Source organism: Centroberyx gerrardi, chromosome 23 (assembly GCF_048128805.1).
Source record: "Centroberyx gerrardi isolate f3 chromosome 23, fCenGer3.hap1.cur.20231027, whole genome shotgun sequence".
NCBI classification, from domain to species: domain Eukaryota; kingdom Metazoa; phylum Chordata; class Actinopteri; order Beryciformes; family Berycidae; genus Centroberyx; species Centroberyx gerrardi.
The window spans coordinates 2,381,415-2,402,811 of NC_136019.1; the positions used below are offsets into that span (position 1 = coordinate 2,381,415).

The following is a 21,397-nucleotide window of genomic DNA, read 5'->3' on the forward strand; positions in this document are numbered from 1 at the left end:
ATGGAAGCAGGAAACAGTGTTGAAATTGATGTTAAAAGTTGCTGTGTTTATGCAGTGTTGCTTTTGTAGAGAAAATGTGTGACACAGCTGCAGAAGCACAACAGAAATATGATGGTGAGGCAAACATTTTTTTTTACATTAAAATAACAGCAGAAGGGCGCCTTTTGTAGAGAAAATGTAAGTGTCACACAGAAGCACAACTGTAATGTGATGGTGAAGGTAATGTTTCTTTTACATTATAATAACCCATAAGGCAAGTAAATGCTTTCCTTATGGGAAAGTATTACAGCATATGAATCATTTCATTCCAAAATGAGACATAAACCATTTGAATAAAGGAACACTTTTTTGACAAATTGACTGGCGTGAGAATAACATTTAAGATGGAATACTATTTTTTTTCTCTACACTATAACCTTATAAAATACTAATATTTTCAATAAGTATTGAGTAGGATTTTAATATTAAACAATGAACATTAATTAATTTAGTTAATTTTTTATTGAGACTTTGGAATTGACCCTTCATATCACTATAACCATCAAAGAGCTGTGACAGTAACTTGACATTAAGAAAGGAGAAGGAGAATGAATTTGTGACTCACTGATATTATTTTGTTTCCATTTCCACACAACAAAGACAACAGCAACAATACACACAGACAGGGCAACAGCCAAGGCAATGATGATATAAACAGCAGAACTAGACAGGAACATGAATAAATCATCTGAAATGATAAAACACAGAACAGCATGGCATTTATATAAAATGAGACCTCAACTTTTAAAGCTAATAAAGTGTCCATATCATGACTTTAGAAAACATTTTTACCTGGAACATGAATCTGTGTCTCCCTGGTCTGGTTGATGTTCTGCTGTTGAACTCTACAGGTGAACCTGTTGGTGTCGGTCTTCTCCACAGTCACTCTGCTGCTGACAGTATAGAGGCCATCAGGACCTCTGACTGTCTCTGTAGGTCCAGCAGAGAGGATGTTTCCCTCACCGTCCAGCCAAAACACCTCAGGCTCTGGGTACCAGCCTTTAGATTCACACCCTAAATCCACTTCACTGCTGTTTTTGTTAATCTCAATGACAGGAGAGGAGACAGCACCTAATGATGAGTAAGAGGAGGAATTTAAAACAATGGTTTTAACGTAGCGTTGTCATGACATCCGAATTTTCAATGGTACTTCACTGCACTCCACTTTTACTGAAACCCACAAACACAGCGCCTAAAATGATACGTAGTCGTCTTTGCGAAACACTTTTAAAATGTACTGCGCACTATAAACACTCTTTCAGATCAAAATCGATGTACTTGGCGATCTCTTAGTGAAAGACTGTCATGTTCAAAGTCGAGGCATGAATGTGGATTAACACTAAAGTTGTGTTTCTGTAGGAAATCACAGCTTCTTGCTGCCTGTGCTGGCATGTAATTGTCTGTTTTATGTGAAGATGCACACACACACATACACACACATATGCTCGCACACACTCCAGTTGTCTTTATACCAAATGCCAAACTGTACTGCTGCATCTTTCTCAATGAAACAGGGGAAAAACTCAGAGAGGAATCACATTCAGAAATACCACTGGATTTTAAAAGCTAGTTCAATCCAGTTTCTCAAACAGTGATGCTGCTGTGACACAAATCTTTCAAAACATACTGTACACTGTCTGACTTACCAACAGTGAGTTGGATGGTAGCTTCACTCCGTATTGAGGGAATGAAGCATCTGTATTTCCCTTCATCAGAGAGTTTCACTCTGAAGAGTTTCAGTGAGACGTTTCCGTTCCTCAGTTCATCCAGAAACAGGACTGTCCTGTACTTATACAAGGGATTTTGTACATGAAATATCAGTTGACCATTTTGGTGAACGTGGATGTACTGTGGGTTCAGGTCTGGTCTGGTCCACTCCACTGTCCTGGTAACGGCACTGGCAGGTTCAAGTTGGCATGGTAGAATGACATCATCACCAGCTAGTGCTACTATTGGTTGAGGTGAGCCAATCACCTGAGTCTGCCCTAGAAGGAAAAATACAAGCAGGAGCACAGCTATAACTGACATCATCAAAATAAATTCTTATAATCTAAAAAGAAGAAACAATCCTTCCACTACCTTTTATACTTTATTACAAATAAGAAAGATGAGAGGAAAGTATTGGAAAACAGGAGAGACACAAAATCGAATTGAAGTAGAAACATCTGATAAAGACTGACAGTTTCTTCAACAATAAGACATGAGAGGCCGTGGTTTACTGTGATTTTCAAACAGCTAATAGACATTAGGTATGACCAATGCATATGTAAAAAAAAAAAAAAAAGAAAGAAATCCATGACAGCAATAATTTATTTTAACACAGTTCTGCTTAATTCTATGATTGTCTTCTGTCATGTTGTAATCTCTGTCATATGTCCAATTACAGCTTGCTAAAATGCCTTAAAAATGTGTGTTAATAATCTTTGCCAATAATGATTTTTAATAAGTATTAAGTATTAATAACAAAAACTATTAATTAGAAACACTACAAAGCAACAATTTGAGAAAAATATGAAAAAAATACACATCATAGTAAATTTGTATGGTAGAAATATATTTTGTCCTATCCCATAAATCATCTCACGACCCCTCAATTATCTCATGACCCAGCTGGGGGTCCCGACCCTCAGGTTGAGAACTAGTTCTATACTATAAATGATGATTTTGGTGCCAGTCCTCTCATCAGATATTGGTTAAGGTGACCAATGTGCCAAACTGGTCCTGTCAGTCTACTGGTCAGTTTACCTGTGGTAACTGGGAGGCTGTGGAGGAGAAACAGACAGAATCCAAAGCAGCTGCACAGACTCCACTTCATTTTCCTCTGTGAACCAACATGGACACCGAGGCTGAAGAAAACAGCTGCTGAGACAGATTATTCAATTACATTTCAATTCAAACCAAACTTTATTGTCCTGTGAGGGAAATTTGCAGCCAAGCTCTTGAATATTTCCTCTATATTTTGACATATTTTAAGCATTAGTGTGGTAGTAAAAGCTTGTTTCAAGAACTTTCCAGCATCATGTGCTGTTATAATATTCTCATTATTTAATTTCAGTCAGTCTGTGTCAGATCCTGATTAGTGTAGTACTACAATGCTCTTAAATATCATTAATAGATGATTTTACCCTTAAAATACTCTAAGGTCTTTATACCTATATACAACATGCACATCATTTTGAGAAATAAAATGTAGTTACAGGTAAGAACAAGTAATAGAGTAGTCTTCCCAATTCATCTATTTGTAAGTTTGCCTTGTAAAATACAACTTAAAAACAACGGGTCACTGTATCTGTAACATACAGTACAGCCACCATGTTGAATAATGTAACAGGGATCTGATCAACAGCGCCCCCTGCTGGTCGGTGCTTCATTTTCACGTGCATGTTCATGTAGGACAAATTCATTTAATTTAAAATCATATGATATACTGTAGGCTATATTACGCTTGGAGTCTGAGTCCAAACGAGGCTTGGTTGACCTGTTTCAAACATTACACTTTTAAACATTTGAATAAAATCAGAGAGAAAGTTTCACTTTCATTTGTCGCCAAAGACTGTTGTGACTTCAAAACGTATTTTGAAGCTGTGAGGTTTGATTAAGATATTACACGGATTATAACGCACCGTTTCTAAGTTACAATGCAAATCCAATCTCTTCAATAAATTACTGACATGTAAACTCATAATAACAACGGACAGTTTGGTGTTCAGAAACAAAGGAGTTTATGTTTAAACGCTCAAAATAACCTGTAAGCTGTTTGTAAAAGGCAGTAAAATGCCGTTGAATTTTTAAATTACGAAATTATTATTACATTTCATATTACATTTCGTATAGAAATCTGAATGTAGTAAACGACTCCTACATGTGAAACAGCTACCTGCTTTTATTCTAAAAATAGATGATTTTATATTTCTTTTAATTAAAAGTTAGGAAAAGCATCACTAGAATAAACAATTTAAGAGTAAGAATTGAATTTAAAAAGCTAACATACCTGTTGCATGATAGAGTCGCCTCACCTCAGAGGAAAGTAGGCGGCACGGCCAAAGTCCACAAATAAAATAATAAAAGAAAAAAAAAAAACAGTAGACTGTGATTCAAGTGCACTGGAATCTCTTTTTTTTTTTTTTTTTTTTAAGTACAAACAATTTCAGTGGATTTTATTGCTTACACCATCAAAGGAACACAATGGTGTATGTGCAACTTTTATTTGTTTTAACTGTAAACCCTGTGCTCAACTCACATTTCCCTCACAGGACAATAAAGTTTGATTTGAATTGAAATTGAATTATTTGTTTTCTTCTTGCCTGATATTCAGACTGAATGGTCATTTTGTTTTAAACTTCATTATTCATAATCAATCTAACAAAACAGATTCAGGATTTGGTACCAGGCAAGTTTTCTTCAGCTCTGTTTCCACCTTGCAGTGTTAACAAGTCTCTTATAATTCATCTCACACTTATCCAGGACTAAAGCAAACTTGATTGTTTCTAATGCTAATAGCTGCTGAAACTGTTAACTATTTGTGTTCTGCAGCAAAACTCTGACATGTCAAGAAAAATAACATTAAGGGAAGGATCAAGCGACACAGGGGCTGAAACAGATGAACTTTCTGTAGAGAGAAACTGTTAAAATGTGAACAACTGGTCGCCGCTGGTTTAGAAAGAACAAAGCTAAACTGGTCTATATGCTGCTGTTTCCTCTATCACTGAATAAAAGAGAAGCCGCCATCAAGAATTTCATTAGTATTGGTTTCAGTGGAGAGTTTTAGTGTCCCATGGTCTAAATGTGTCATGGTCTAGAGGCCTCTCCACCCCACCAGGGAAAAACTGGGGAAACGGTGTTTACAGTTACAGGACTGCAGCATATTTACTGGTTTAAATATGTTTGAAGAAAAGATTTCAGGACAGACATGATGAAGGTTTATTTATCCATCTATTTTATTTACAATGATACCCACTACTGGATTATTTATTCACACATGCAAAATAACAGTAAGTCACCTGATGTCAGGTGTGTGATGAAGTGTGATCCTTAGCCTTATCACCAAGGAATAAAGCAAAAGTTAATTATTACAATTTTACAATACATTCAAAACAGGCAACACTAAGCAACACAATCAATCGTGATAGAAAAAAATACCAAAATATAAATATCCTATGAAAAAAACTGAGTGAGAGTGAATGAGACTGTTTTCAATATCCTCCCTTATTTACACACACACACACACACGCACACACACACACACACACACACACACACACATATATAGCAACTGAAACATAAACACTGGGAGAGCTGACCTGAAATTCAAGCATTAGGCTGCATGAGCAACCGGCTCAACTCATTTTCACTTTCTGATATGTTAATGTGTGATTTAGTCACGTGACACAGAGGATGTGAATAGAGATCAATAAGCTGCTCAATACTCAATAACTTTTCATATTTGTGGTTGGGAATAACAGATGAATGAAAATGAAAATCGAATGCTCAATTTTATAACACCAGGGATCTAAATTAAATTATTTTGTGTTGTTAATGTCGACAAATTCTATAATTATTAACTGCAGAAATTAATGTCGTGACCAAAGACGACCTGCGACTGTTAATACACTGATATCTCTTGGCCTCTTCTCTCTCTCTTTCCTCTCCTTTTCCTTTCTGACTTCCTCCTCTTTCTTCTGTGTTTGACCAGTGTCAGCTCTTCCCTCCATGTCCTTATCTTTCTCCTGTAGGTCTTCCTGACTCTTTGCTTCTCTCTCATTGAAATCCATGTTGGATTTCTCCAGCTGCTCTGTGATTTTCTCCGGACTTTCCAGAGGTTTTACTTCCTGCTGTTGCTCTGTCTGAAGCTCTGTCTCCTGTCTGAGCTCTTGGTTTTCTCTCTCTGCTGCTTCTTGCTGTATTTTGAGGTCTGTCTCCTCTGTCTCCCTCTCTGTTACTTCTCTACTGACTGACTGAAGCTTCCTCTCTCTCTCATCCCTCTGTTTCTCTGTCTCCTCCAAGTTCACATTGATTTGCTCCTTCTTGTTCTCCAATTCCCTCTTCCTTCCTATCCATCTAGTATCCAATCCTTTTGTGCAATTCCGTTTATTTTCTTTCTTCTGTAGCTCTTCCTCACATTTTGCCCTTTTCTTTTTCACATCCCTCATTTCCTCTCCTTCTGCCGTGAGCGGCTCTCTGTCTCTTTCTCCTTCTCTTTTCATAAGAACTTGAAGTTCTGTGCCATTGTTTATAGATTCGGTCTTCTTCTCTCCTCTCTGTTCAGTTTCATCCTCATGGTTCTTCTTGGTCTCTGTGTGCATATGGAAGCAGGAAACAGTGTTGAAATTGATGTTAAAAGTTGCTGTGTTTATGCAGTGTTGCTTTTGTAGAGAAAATGTGTGACACAGCTGCAGAAGCACAACAGAAATATGATGGGGAGGCTAAAAACATTTTTTACATTAAAATAACAACAGCATATGAAGCATTTCATTCCATGAGACATAAACCGTACATAAAATTTACACTTTTTCTGACAAATTGACTGATGAGAATAAAATTTAACATGGAATACTTTTTTCTCTACACTATAACCTTATAAAATACTAACATTTTATTAAGTCACATTTTTTTTATATTAAAAATGAACATTGGGTTATTTTTTATTCAGGCTTTGGAATAAAATCCTTCTTATCACTATAAACATCAAAGATCTGTGATATTAACTTGACATCAAGAAAAAAGAAGAAAAATGAATTTGTGACTCACTGATTTTGTTTCGTCTCCATCTCCACACGACAAAGACAACTGCAACAATACACATGAAGACAACAGCCAAGCCAACGATGATATAAACAGCAGAACTAGACGGGAAGAAATCATCTGAAATGATAAAACACAGAACAGCATTTATATAAAACTAGACCTCAGCTGTTTAAAGCTAATAAAGTCTCCATATCATAATTTATAAAACATTTTACCTGGAACATGAATGTGTGTCTCCCTGGTCTGGTTGATGTTCTGCTGTTGAACTCTACAGGTGAACCTGTTGGTGTCGGTCTTCTCCACAGTCACTCTGCTGCTGACAGTATAGAGGCCATCAGGACCTCTGACTGTCTCTGTAGGTCCAGCAGAGAGGATGTTTCCCTCACCGTCCAGCCAAAACACCTCAGGCTCTGGGTACCAGCCTTTAGATTCACACCCTAAAACCACTCCACTGCTGGCTTTGGTAATCTCAATGACAGGAGAGGAGACAGCACCTAATGATGAGTAAGAGGAGACATTTAAAACAATGGTTTCAATAGAAATGGAATAATGATACTTGGCACGGCATACAATCATCAAATCAGTAAAGTTGAGAGAACCACCCAATAATGTGACTACCTAATGATGCAGACTTGCAGATCTACTCATTAAATCTGGTAAAGGATATAGCAAACAATGCACATGTGCAAACCCTGCATGAATGCTATTGCATTGGACTGTAAATTTATAACTTTGTAAACTGCAAACATCCGCAAATCTGTCAACGAGTCAATAGTCATCATTGAGAGAATTGTTTCTACCCCATAGACGTTCCATATTAACATGATGAAAACACTGTACTTGTAAATATATCCTTAAATCTATTTTAAGAGAACATTCAGTTGCTCAACTCCTCTGTGGTTGTTTCAAGCCAGAAGGATCAGCCGTCTTATAGGCCTGTTGTTGAGATCAATAGCAAGATTAGATATTACTGAGTAATGTTGGGAACTTGTTGTTGGGAGATAAGCCTTATGGCACGAGGGATTTATGACATCACCTCCTGTGTAAAAGTGTTTACATTTTTGTTTAGTATATTTCCATCTAGATTCTTGCATGTGACCGGAAGCTCCAGATGAAATACCAGACCGGCTGGGAAAATCCGTGAAGAGAAGCTTGCATGAGCTGCACTTGAACGAAGCATTTAACCCCCAACTGCCCCAGTGGAGCTGCACAGTTTCCAACAGTAGAAGACTGTGGTACTGATCAGCTCCCAGTGTGAATGGGTGTAAATCTATGATGTGAAGCAGGACCATGCAAAACCCTTCCCTGGATGAAATAAGAAGAAGAAAAAAAATATGCACAACTAGATGCACTCAGTAGAGCGCACCTCTGTCAACGCAATGTAATTGTCTAGATCTGCCAGTTCCACAAGCCGGATTTTCACCAAAAGTTTATAATTTCTTCCATGCCCCATTACCAACTTCACACGTTTCACATCAGGAGATGCACACATTTTCATGACTGGACCTGAAATGAGACCTGAGGTATGCCAGATCAAATTCCAGACACTTTTCAACATTTTAGCCAATTATCACAACACCACATGCAACAAGCAGCACTATATATCTACCACTGGACCAAGTTTTGGAAAAATTGGCAGGACGGATATGTCTAAACCATAAATGAGCTCTCCAGTGCCTCCATGTTGTTTCATTGGTCCAATAATGGAGGGTTTGTTTCTTCTTAGGTCTGATTGGACACAAATTTGTATGGTGTTAATAATCCGTTCAGATGTTATATGCTTTTTAGTGAGAGCCATGTCCACTGCCGTGCCCCCCTTTGGCCAATCAGTATGAAAACTTCATCAGTTCTTCCTTGCCCCATGACCGACCTTTCCACAAAATTTTGTGCCAATTCAATCAGAACGTTTTGAGATATCCTGCAGAAAGACAAACAGATGGAATGGGGTGAAAACAAACCCCCCGTCCAACTCTGTTGGCGGAGGTAAAGATCATGTGCCCACTTACCAACAACAAGCTGAACAATAGAGTCTCTCTCCAATGAGGGGATGAAGCATCTGTATCTTCCCTCATCAGAGAGTTTCACTTTGGAAAGTTTCAGTGAAATGTCTCCGTGCTTCAGTTTGTCGATGAACAGCGACGTTCTTCCCTCGTAGGACGGGTTTTTATAACTCACAAGTTCCCGACCGTCACGCCGCACATGGACAAATCTGGGGTCCAGGTCAGGTCTCGCCCACTCCAGTGTCATGGCAGCAGCATCCATGGCAGGTTCCAGGTGGCATGGCAAAATGATGTCATCACCCACTACTGCCACTATTGGCTGAGGTGGAACAATCACCTGAGGCTGACCTGGGAAGAAACAGGTTTGTGTTTTTAATTCCTGCTGTGAAAACTGACTGAACTGGTTCACCTCTATCAGGCTGTGTGTTCACCATGAAACTCTCATTTCAATGCTGGCTTCTTTTTCTACTTATGCTGAATGGAAATGAAAAGTGAAATGCTAGTCATGGCTACTGCATTTGCCATGCATTGAAATATGTTGAACATATTGCTGGTACAGAAGTGGATTGTATATATAATTTAACAGCATTTACAGGTATGTTTTATTTTTTTATATATATTAAATCTAAAGCCTAATTATGACCTTTTACCTTTAAACACACACCTAGGTGTTACTGATGTTTTTGTGTGTAAATTACCTCCACATGAGTGTGTTAGAAGGAGAAAGACAGCAGTGTGATGGAAAACCAAGGAACTGAAGACTCTGAGCTGAGATTTAAGAGACAGTCCGTCCTTCAGGTGAAGCATCCTGGAGTTCTGATAATAAACCAGTTGTGAAATGTTAATTTCCAGGAAGAACATGTGGAAGAAAAAAATGCGTTCTCAAGTGGTATTTATGCAAAATAATAAAATCCAAAATATCTCTTCAACAAGTCAAAAATAAAGTCACTACTGAGCAGGCTTAACAAACTTAAGCCAATATAATTACTCAAGCTAAAGCTAAGCCAAAGGATCATTAGAGGTTCAGACCTTAAGGGGAAAGAAGACCAAGCAAGATCCACCATCCTATGACCCTTAGATCATCTTACTATTAAGTTTCTTAACACTTAGTAATTATTGCTCTGAAATCCTTATTTGTAGTATGTATCTTCAGTCATTCTGAAAGAGTGTCATTTTTCATGACTCTTGAATTAGGAGAAAATAAATATAGTTGCTGACCCAGCAGAACAGGTGAGCAGTTTTCAGTCTTCCTAGTTCATTCCTGTTATGTTTGTCTGATAAAATGTAATTAAACATCTTCATCCACCATGTTGGATGATGTAACAGGGGACCTGCTCCACAGCCCCCCCCCCCCCCCCCCCCCCGGTCATTTTCCATGTTCACCTTCATGTACATAGGCATTAATTTTATTTTAATTAGGCTATGAGTCGAGTGACAATCCAAACACAGCTTCTGTGACTGTTTCAAACATTACACTTTTACAGTTTTCACAAAAAAAAACAACAACAACAACATTCTGCTACTGAAGGCTATGTGTGCCCTTTATTGGGCAATAAGATAAGATTACACTTTATTGATCCCCTAGGGAAATTCAGGCATCACAGCAGCGGTGTACAGTACAATGGTACAATGGTAGAACACAGTACAGGAAATAAGGGAATAAAAAATGATACGGCAATGTAGATAAATATAACAAATGTAGGCTGTTTAAAAGTCAGTTTAGTATCATCAAAAATTTAAATGATGAAATTATTATTAGCCTATATTTCATGTACAGTTGGCCTATATAGTTTTGATCCCAATAAGCGATTCCTACATGTGAGTGGTTCAGAGGATACTTCCAGCTGTGACAGCAGACCAGTTTTTATTCTAAAAACAGGTGATGATGTATAGGCTATTTTTTTAATTAAAAGTTAGGATTAGCAACGCTAGTATAGGCAACATTTAATTAAAAAGAAAGCCTACATACCTGACCTGTTGCATGCCTCAGAGTCGCCAAACCTCAGAGGAAAGTAGACCGCACGACCAAAGTCTTCAAATAAAAAAATAAAAATCACATGTACCTTCACCCTAGTCAGCTGCTCTGGGTCATATGTCTACTTTGTAATTCCTATCTGCTGCAGCCAAGATTAAAGTTCATGTCTATTAGATTTTAGCCTATATCACCTGTGTTGTAATTGTTTGATCATAGGCTATGAACACTATTGTGACTATGCTTTTCAATTTGCTTATAGTATAGGGCTCTAATAAGGTTTGACCAATATGGGTTTTTGAAGGCCAAAAGCGATGCTGATATTTTTGTATTAAAGTTCACAATAGCAGGTATTTTTCTGCTGATATTCAATATCTTTAAATTTCACCATGTTCTTCCCCAAACATTACAAGTAGCCTGTTCACTGTCCCCCACCTCTGAAACAGCATTTAGAGCAGCTTGGGACAGTAAAATTCTCTTAAAGGCTCTTAAAGGACGATATTGTGAGCATGCATGTCTGTTTGCTATGCTATAACCTACACTAACACTGTTCTGCAAAACTGATGACACTTTTATTTACTTTCAACGTCTTTGTGAGCTACTTGAAAATAAACAGCTGAACTTTGGACATGATTTGAACTGATTACCACTATTATAAAATACTACAGCAGGAATCACATCTAAAGCCATGTGAGCGATAATATTTCTGTCTTCTTAGCAAACCAGGAAAATGAAATGTTTATGAGCTAGGTGATAGGTCGGTTGATTTACTGCAGGGGGCAGAGTGGGACCTTTCATTCAGAGAGAGAAAGGGAGAGAGAGGGAGGCAAGAATGGGAGAGAGAGAGAGAGAGAGAGAGAGAGAGAGAGAGAGAGAGAGAGAGAGAGAGAGAGAGAGAGGAAAATGTGATACCTAAAATGTGATATTTCTACAAAGTGCTTAATTCCCTGCAGGATGGTATATGGAGTTTGTCCAGGTCGTCTACAGTATGTGTTCTCTGCATCTGTTTATGTAAAAATATCCTACATAATGTCACCATGGTGAGCCAAACCATGGCTCCATACCAAACCATCTTAAGATCAACTGTCCCTAATTACAAATATTGAATCCTCAGTAGCAGGGAGACCTAGTGGTTACAGAGACTGTCCCGTAACCAAAAGGTCACAGGTTCAATCCCCACAGCAGCCAACTTGACCATCAACAGCCCCATGTTCTGTCTAAGTGGGCCGAGGGCCGAGGGAGCGAGTCAACAACGATGTAGACTCCAGGAGCGTATCTTACCCAGAATTCATTGTGATCTGTCGTTCCTCTGCACAACCCACCATGGTGGAACAATTGATATATAAGTAAACAAACAATATTTAGAGGATTTAGAGTTATTTCTGAAATTAACCCTAACCCTAACCCTAACCCTAACCCTAACCCTCAACTGCAGTATTTGTAGCCTTATTCTGTGCAATTTCTATTATTTATTAGTATTATTAATTATTAGGCCTGCTTAAGGGCAAGTGCGTTCCATTTCAAATATTCTGCCCCCCCTCAGACTCCGCCCCCCCTGCTCTGCAAGTGGCCACTCACGTGTTGTACGGTGCTACCGAGTGCCGAGGGGAAGTGAGAGAGGGCCTGTTACATGAGAAATGAAACGCAGGAACTGACTCCCACCGACACTGACCTCTGACCTCCCTGTGGACGAGGCGACAGTGTGATACTTTCATGGGAGGAGGGGCGAGAGAAAAGAGAATTTCCCTATAGAATCGGTACTGAATCACAAACTTTCGTCTTTCGATGGCTGTAAGAGGCGCATACTGGAACATACAGGTTGGAGTTTCAGTTCCACAGACATTTCTCGAAAGGCAGAGCTGCTCTGGAGGCAGAAATAATCTCATTGTTTGAGTTAAACCTCAGTGGGCGGAGCCAAAGAACCTAACATTAGACATTCGTAAGTAACGTTAGACTGAAGCCCAGTGAAAAAGGCCAGAGAAACTGATAATTTGAAGCCTTGTGCTCTGCTATAAACTGAAAAAAATGCAATCTAGCTACTAAATTGTTTGTTTATATTTTGACCTTAGATATTTTCCTTCTTTGCCTTTCTAATTTGCCAGTTAGTTAATTTGCGCCCTGAAAAACTATAATTCTTTCCACTGAGGTTTAACTCAACCATTGAGATTATTTCAGTATTTCAAGATTAACCAAATAACGTAACACTTCAAACAGGTTTTCTTTTTTTATATATGAATCAAACCCCAATTGAAATAAACTCCACAGGAAGGGGAAGTTCTCACCTACATTAGATCTTAGCTGTTATTCAGTCTGATGCTCAGACAGTCAGCAGCAAGACAGCATGGAGGTTACAGCTCTCTGCCTCAGACTGTGTGAGTACTGAGTCTCTCTTTCTTGTCATTTCCCTGTTTTACAACTCAGAAAACAATGAAAAAGGAGGCCGCTTGAAGTTGAAAGGAATCAAAGCAATGTGATCAATCAAAACAAGGCTTATAAGCAGTTAAAAGTACTAGTACTGAGTTTAAAATGTCTTTTTCCTGTGTTGTTCGATGCCTGGCTCTATCTCTGTCTGACAAAGTAATTATTTTATGTGCAATACCCTATGTGCGAGTGAACATGCTGAAATAATGGTAATCAAATTTACATTTTAGGCCTCAGGACATTAGAGATCCATTGCTTATTTGTCACAAGTTGTCTTTTCTGTACCAAAAACAACAAATTTTAGAATATCCGTTAATAATAACCTCCAAAAGAAGCTGAATTTCATTTCATTCATTTTGAATTTGGTGAAATTTAATATAATTGGCACTCAAATGTGTGGACTGCCAACATTACAAGCAGCCAATATTAATGAGTACAAAAGTCAGAGGTCACAGCACCCACAATATTTTAGCAACCAATTAGCATGTATCATGTATGATAAAGGTAAAGCAATGAGAGACAGTCTGAGGTTTTTTTGTATCTGAGTATTGTTTTTTTTAGCTAGCAGACATGTATCTAAAAGCATCTGTATGTGATATTGCTCTCTTCCTTTGTCTCTCCAGTGGTGACTGTATTGATGCTGCTGGTTGCACATGTTCAGCACGGTTACTATGCTCAGAAAGGTGGTAAGTAGTTGCCTACAGTACAGAAACACAAATTAGTTACATACGTTATTTTTATTTTATTGTTTAATTTTGCAGGGACAGCGCACAATTAAAAGTAATTGCACCAGAGTTAGCTGGCAGCTAATTTACATCTGTTGTCCCTGGGCAGGTAGACCAAAAAAACAACCACAGAACAGCAAATACACGTAAACAGATAAAAGCAGATACATAAAGCAGCACGATACATAAAAGTCCATCAGTGTGAGATAGATACAATCAGTACGATAAATACAATACATACAAAGCAATCATTGGTGGTGACACATCTGTGCTGACTTTAGCCAAAGCTTGAGGCTGGTTTTAAACACTGCAAAGCTTCCTGAGTTTCTAATGTTTGTGGGTACGGAATTCCACTTCCCCACCACTTTAACCGAGAAGGCAGATTGACCAAAGACTGTCTTTCTGAACTGCGGTGCCCAGTCACCCCTAGAAGATGCTCTAGTCCTGCTGGCACTGCCACTGCCGGGATAGGCCAGGCATCCTCTAAGAGGAGGGGGTGCGAGTTCATGAATAATTTTAAACATCAGGCATGTATCAGAGTAAAATAAGAAGTTATCAAAATTGAGGAAATGATATTTTTTTCAGGATGTTACAGTGATGATAATCCCTTGGCTTTTTATCTACTACTTTTAGAATTTGTTTATAGAGTAGGTACACAGGCTTGTGACCAGGTTGTTATGCAGTAAGACAGATGGGGAAAAATCATAGTATGTACAAAAAGCTTTGCAGCAGACAGAGACAACCGGTGCCTGATGCTCTTAAAATTATTCCGATAAAATTTAACATTGCTGACGACCCTACTAACTTGTTTTTTGAAAGACAGGTTTGTGTCAATTATAATGCCTAGATATTTAACATGTGATGACTTCAGGATTAACTGAATTATTGATCCTCGCTGTGAAATACATGCATTAAGGGTCAAGCATGAATTAGCTAGCCAATCCGACACCTTGCTCATTGCAGCTGTCAGTTTGGCTGCAGCATGTTCTTTAGATCTTGTATGGGTAAAAATCACAGTATCATCAGCATACATTTGGATGCTAACATCTGGACATACTTGAGGGAGATCATTAATATATATACTAAATAAAATTGGTCCTAAAATAGACCCTTGAAGGACCCCTACTGTACAACTAGCAAATGAGGAACACTTATCACCCACTCTTGTACACTGTTTCCTCTTATTTAAGTAGGATTCCTTCCAGGTCAGGGCATTGACAGATAAATTAAATTTAGAAAGTTTTGAAAGTAAAACATTATGATTTACTGTGTCAAATGCCTTCTTAAAATCTAAAAACACGGCTCCGACAACACCACCATTATCAAGATGACTTTTGATTTGTTCAACATAAAATCAATTTGCATTGATGAACCTTTTTTAATTATACGTTACTTCCAGGTTGATGTAAACCTTCTAAACCTCTATTCCTGTTTCACAAGCGCTATATACCTGAATATCTGGTGCGTTTATCTCCATAACGTAATAAAGATTCCTTCATTCATTCATATTTGCATTTAAACATAAGCCGTGTTTTAGATTTTGTGAAGAGTTTGGTTCTACAACATTACATATCCAGGTTGAGAGGGGATACCAGGGTGCTTCCTTGCTAAAAGTTACTCATTTGAGTCAAGGAGGGTAAAAAGATACTTGAAAAAAAAAGAAGCCACTTTCTTCAAAAGTAAAACAAAAATACTTTTGAGTGCCTTGGCTTCCTTTTTCAATTACATATCCATTTATGAAAAAACAACAAAATACTGAAGTTCATTATTCAGTGCCTCTAAAATCTAGAGGCTCTAGTCTGTAAAAGTCTGTCTGTTCATCACCAAGACTTAAGTTACCTTTTATATCTGTTACGGTGATTTCTGTTACAAACAGATTTCTTAATTTAATGCCTCTCTTTCTCTCTGTTTCTCTCTCTCAGATCCTCGTATTGTTCCTGACAGACTGCAGCTCTTTGAATACAAGTCTATCTCTTTTAAGTGTGAGGGGTTTGATGGTTCGACTGGATGGAGAGTTATGAGGAAGATCAAGGGAAACATTACCAGATGTTTCACTGACTGGGGGCAGTCAAATGGGACGTCCTGCACCATTAACAATGTCTACACAACAGACAGTGGAAAATACTGGTGTGAGGCTGGAAAGGGAGAGAGAAGCAACTCTGTCAACATCGCTGTCACTGGTATGTTTATAGCGGAATAGTGTTTTTGGAAGAGTGCAACCCCAAAAACACTATATAGCCAGTTTGAAACAAGAACTCCTGGCACAATAAAAAGGTTACTGTAGGCTAGATATTCATTTATAAGCAAAGAGCTGACAAGAGATAACAAATGACTTGATTAGTGTTACAGTTTATGAGAAAAAACAGAGTGATTAACTTAATTGCACTAGGTACCAGTGAACAAAACATTCCTCTCACACGGGTCTGCACCCTCAGAAAACTGCACACCTGTAGTTGGTGTTGCAAATTTTTAATCAATTTTTGAAGTTCGGTCCCATACTGTATTATAATGCCTAATAATAAAATGCATACAAGTGCTTAATTAAAAGCCAGGTTAAAAAGGTGTGTCAAAATCAGCCTTTGTTCAAAAAGAGTTAAAGCTGAAATAGTTAAAAAGGGACCTATATTCTTGTGCCTGTAATGTCACACCTCACTAGATTTTTTTCCCACCCACATGATCACCAGTTTTCTGTTTTATATAACAGCAATATTGTCTCTAAAATTTCTGTTTTAAATAAAATAAACTTTTATACAACACATGTCGTTCAGCTGGGTCTGTGATCCTGGAGAGTCCGGTTCTTCCTGTGATGGAGGGAGATAATGTGACTCTGAACTGTACAACCAAGACTCCCTCCAACCTCACAGCTGGTTTCTATAAAGATGGCTTCCTCATCGGGACCGACTCTACAGGAGAGATGACCATCCACAGTGTTTCCAAGTCTGGTGCTGGAGAATCTCCAGAGAGCTGGCTGGCTGTGAGAGGTGAGACAACAATGTTTCCAACAAAATTAAGACAATAATTTGTTTGCTAGGTAGAAGTATGACAGTTTTTACATAAGATATAAATAGAAGTAAACTTGTATTGTAACTTATTTTAATAACCTTGCCGTTCCATCATTGTAACTGAGGTGCCTGATGTAAAGATATAGTCACTTGGTCCAAGAAAAATCTATAGACAAGTGAAACTGCAAAGGAGTTAAATTATTTCAGTGACCCAATTTTTTCCATACTTCTTTTAAGAAAAACAACAGTTTTAGACTCAATACTAATTGAAATGTTTTTTTTTATGTTTGTTTTTTATGTATTTTCTCTCTTTATTTATTGCTATGTTAATATAAATATTTGCATATTGCCGTATTAAGACACCACCTTACCTCAAAGTATTAGAGCATGCACTTTCTATCAACTTTGCAGCACTTCACAAAGAGACTCCTTCCTCCCATCAATCTCCATGGTTTGTTGTCACCGTTTTATTGGTGGCTGTGCTGATGGTGGGACTTCTTCACCGTTGGAAACACAGAGGTACAGAAAAATAATGACCTACTAATATACTGTAATAAACCTTACTGGACGTAAGAGCAGCTAAATGCTGCCACCACCTGGGAGGAACCGGTATGGTTTAGTGTCAGAGGCTTTAAATAATCCCACACAGGAAACAGGAAATAAATCCAAAATCCACTTTATTTAAATATTCAACTCATAAGGCATGGGGAGCAAGATGAGGATGTACTACCAGGAGGGCAGGTATGGCCTATCGGGCCCGAGAACAGCAGGATCTCCCTGAAAGTTTATGGACACCTTTATAAAAGAGCTAGATATGAAGTCGACTAGTTTAACCACTGCCACACAGTACGCTAATGCACAACACACCACTGCACTACAAACTTCACTGCAAGCTTAAAGAAGATCAGAATCAGATCAGAAGTAATCCTTGAGTTTTTGTTTTGTTTTGTTTTGTGTTTTTATTCTGGCTCTAACTTTGGTGCTCATTGCCGTGGTGTTGTTAGATGCGTATCACCTCATGGATCCAGAGAGTAACTCTTTCACATACATATTCATTCATTCATTCATTCATTCATTCACTCAATCACTCACTCACAGTTAGCCTATCTGCCCCTAGTGGTCATAAGCAGTCATGGCAGTACAGACAACACTGAACCAGGATAATTCACTTGCCTCTTCTCTGTATGCTGGACTGTAGGGGGCTTCACATCTATGATACTAGTGTCCATGTTCTATTTTGTCTCCGTCTTTGTTGCTAAGCGTTCATTGCCATGGTGTTTCTGCACTGCACTTCCCAGAGATCACCTGTCAATCAAACAGTGTGGGCGGTTCTGTGATGTCCTTGGATTTTCTGTTGATGCAGTTCGAGTTTCTCTTTTTTTTTGTCTGTTCAGCAATGGTGGCTATCGCTGCTCATGCTAACTACCCAGTCCTTCTTCTGTAAACAAACAGGAAACATAAAATACATCACTTCCTGTGCAGCAGAGGATTTTACACAGAGGACAGTACGCCATCACTGTTCATGCACATGCATTTCAGCGCAAAACAACCCCTTTCTAGGCAAATGAGGCTCATTGGGCCTACAGGGTGCGTCCAATTCACAAAGATGATTCCTAATTGCCACTCGCAATTAAGATGAAAGCTGGCAGTGACAGAAGTTTAAAAGGAATGCGATGCTGACACTTTCCAGTCACTATGGCAGCTGTGATTGTAGCCAGGCAAAGGCATCAGCAACATCCTAGGCACGCTCTTTTGAAGAATATCTTTCTTCAGTTAACTGAGCCCAAAATTGTTTGCCGTTTATTATTGACTTCTTGTCTTCTCTTCCTGTTTTTCTATTGAAACTCAAACCTTTTCCAATTGTGCGCTTTAGTGGTGGCCTGTTTTTCCTCGGAGACGCCAACGCCAGGATCAGCGTCAGGCGAGGGGGATCAAACAGGTGAGGAACGCAGAACATGCATTGGTGTATTGATATACCTATGTTAATACCTATTGTATTTGCTGGAATTCTTCTTTCTTATGCCTCAAGCCTTCTTCCATAGAAAATGAAGTAAAACAGCTAGAAAAGGGAAAATAGAAATCACCAGTTAAAATCATATGGTTGTCAAAATTCACCACCCTTCACAGTAAAGCTTGCAATGTTTTGTTTTTGCAGGATACCAAGCAGAAAAGGTTTAGAAACACTGTGTTAACAGACTGACATTTGTTCTGTCTGTCTTGCATTGTCCCTCAGTCTGTCTTGGACTGTGTTTCATTTCAGGCGTTATAGACGCTGGTGATAATTTGACCTTCTCATTTCATTATTCAACCTATAGTTTAGTGTTTTATTCTGGTATCATCTGTCCATTTGTCACACATTTCCCCCGTTTCATGTATTACATGGTTTGTTTGTTTGTTTGGAAGTGATTTAAATTATCTCATCCCATCCCAAGATTTTTTTTCACTTGTGTAAAGAAAAATACAATCTTAAGACTCATGTTCACCTAAATGAATTTTCAAGATGTAAAGAAGGATGTTTACCTATGTATACCAGTCTGCCTACCTACCTGCTACCTGTCTGTAAGAATTTGTATCCAGTTTATATTTCCCTACCAAGTTTCTCTGTTGAAATACAGGTTGACAGTAAAAGTTTTTTTTATGTTTCAGGCTCTGGAGGAGCCAGTGTAGCTAATCCACCCATGACGATGTATGCTGTCGTCACACAACACAGGAAGGAGAGAGGTACTTTACTTGACGTTGTTATTTTCAGGCCACAGCAAGTTCAAGTTCAAGTTTATTGTCACATACATTTAAAAACTACAATGTACATTCAATGCAATGAAATGCATCTACCCTGGCTCTATCTCAGCCCTTTAAAACTATATATAAATAAGAATAAATAAAAAAAACAAAAACAATACATAAGAGATCCCACAAATAATAATCACTATGAGTTATGTAAAGTGCTACTGTTCAGTAATCTAACCGCCTGGGGGTAAAAACTGTCTTTGAGCAAGTCTGAGATACAACAATGTGTTAGTTACTGGAGAACTTTAGAAGCACATGTGATCTTCATTTTGAGAAACAAACTGCTACATGTAGCACCTTTGATAAGGTACAACAGCTTGAAAAGGAAGAATAAATCACTTGTTGTTCACCACCCTGCACGTTTACGCTTGCAGCAGCAGTTGTGAGTAGACAGCAGAAAAGGTTGAGAACCACTGAGCTATTGAACTGACGTTTGTGAAGTAATTTCAAAAGTCTGTTTAGCTGGCGGACTGAGTTTTGTTTCACACGCTTCAGACGCTGATATTTGAGCTTCTCTGACAGAAACCACACGAGAAAACCACAGACAGAAAAAGGTAGACGGCCCCCTCTCTAGACTCTGTAGCGATGAGGAAGACTTTATATAGTTTGCCTCACACACTACAACAGGTGATATAGTTTGATAGTGTACCTCAGAGGCATTATGTCTTGAGGTATCCATACAAATTTAAAACAAAATGGTGGAAATGAGTTACGACACATGTAATATCTGTCTCACTCAATTTTTCTCTCACATTCATTTCCCCTACTGTCTCTCATTCAGTCACTCCTCACTTTCTGCTGGGTATTAAGTATCTACTCAACATTTTGATGTTGAATAGATGCTGACGCAACGACCTGCTCCAACGTTGAAAACCTGTGTGAATACAGCGCCAAAATGAAAGTTGAGACGACGTCTGTAGTCGTCTGTGGCTGCTACCTGCATCGTTTTGTGAAATCGGGACCTAAATATCATTCTGATATCAGTTCAAAACTGTTTCTAAATTTCTAAATTGTAAAATATGTTTTTTTATCATGCCATAATATCACATTGTTAAAAGTTTTACAGTACGCTCCTTTGCTCTATCTATCTGCCACCCATTCATTGACTCACACTGTCCCTCTCTCTCTGTCAGGTGATGATGCCACCGTTTACTACTCCTTGAGCCTTGGTGAGACTCCCCAAGCTTTTATTACCTTAATTACAGTATTTATTCCCATATGAATTAGTTATTACAAAGGTAACAGCTGTTCTCCTGGTGTTGATAAGAACTATGAACAATGCTGCAGCTGGACCAATAGTCAAGCTGTGACAAAACACCATGAGTGAGAACCAACTACAGCTACTAACGACTCCAAAACACAAGGTTTTATGGGTATAAGGAGGAGGATTTTGACATTTAATAGCCAGTAGTTCTTCATGCTTGGAAAGCCTAGCATAACAAGATGAAGTCTGGACTGATGCTCATATTCAGCTGTTTCTGGTATGAACACCAGAGAAGAAAAGTCCATCTGACTTAGCTAAATTTACACAGACTGAATTTGGTTTGATCCCCGCTGCGCTAACCTGCAGAATGACAGGTCACCAAAACTCTGTCCAATGAACAAGCTGCTTGTGAGTCATGTGACTTTTGTTTACAAGCTCTGGTTCACCTGTAATTGAGCAGTGTGAACCTAAAGGAGCCAAATACAAAAATGCAACACATACAA

The 21,397-nt window shown here is 38.4% G+C and overlaps 2 protein-coding genes across 2 annotated transcripts in view; one reads left to right on the top strand and one right to left on the bottom strand.

The window, feature by feature from the left end:
• Positions 1-21,000, top strand: part of LOC144537890 (low affinity immunoglobulin gamma Fc region receptor III-A-like) — a 63,226-nt gene extending 42,226 nt beyond the window's left edge. Inside the window, exons 3-7 of the mRNA XM_078281801.1 lie at positions 17,315-17,422; positions 18,777-18,842; positions 19,550-19,624; positions 20,824-20,859; positions 20,978-21,000. Coding sequence (XP_078137927.1) covers positions 17,315-17,422; positions 18,777-18,842; positions 19,550-19,624; positions 20,824-20,859; positions 20,978-21,000 — 308 coding nt within the window. The remainder of the gene's footprint in view (positions 1-17,314; positions 17,423-18,776; positions 18,843-19,549; positions 19,625-20,823; positions 20,860-20,977) is intronic.
• Positions 815-12,569, bottom strand: LOC139916182 (butyrophilin-like protein 2). The gene is made up of 7 exons (XM_078281755.1): positions 12,428-12,569; positions 8,790-9,131; positions 6,999-7,277; positions 6,787-6,900; positions 6,158-6,331; positions 1,686-2,024; positions 815-1,110 (listed from the first exon to the last, which is right to left on the bottom strand). Exons 1-7 carry the CDS (start codon positions 12,567-12,569, stop codon positions 815-817), a joined length of 1,686 nt encoding a protein of 561 aa, XP_078137881.1.
• Positions 21,001-21,397: the final 397 nt, after the last annotated feature.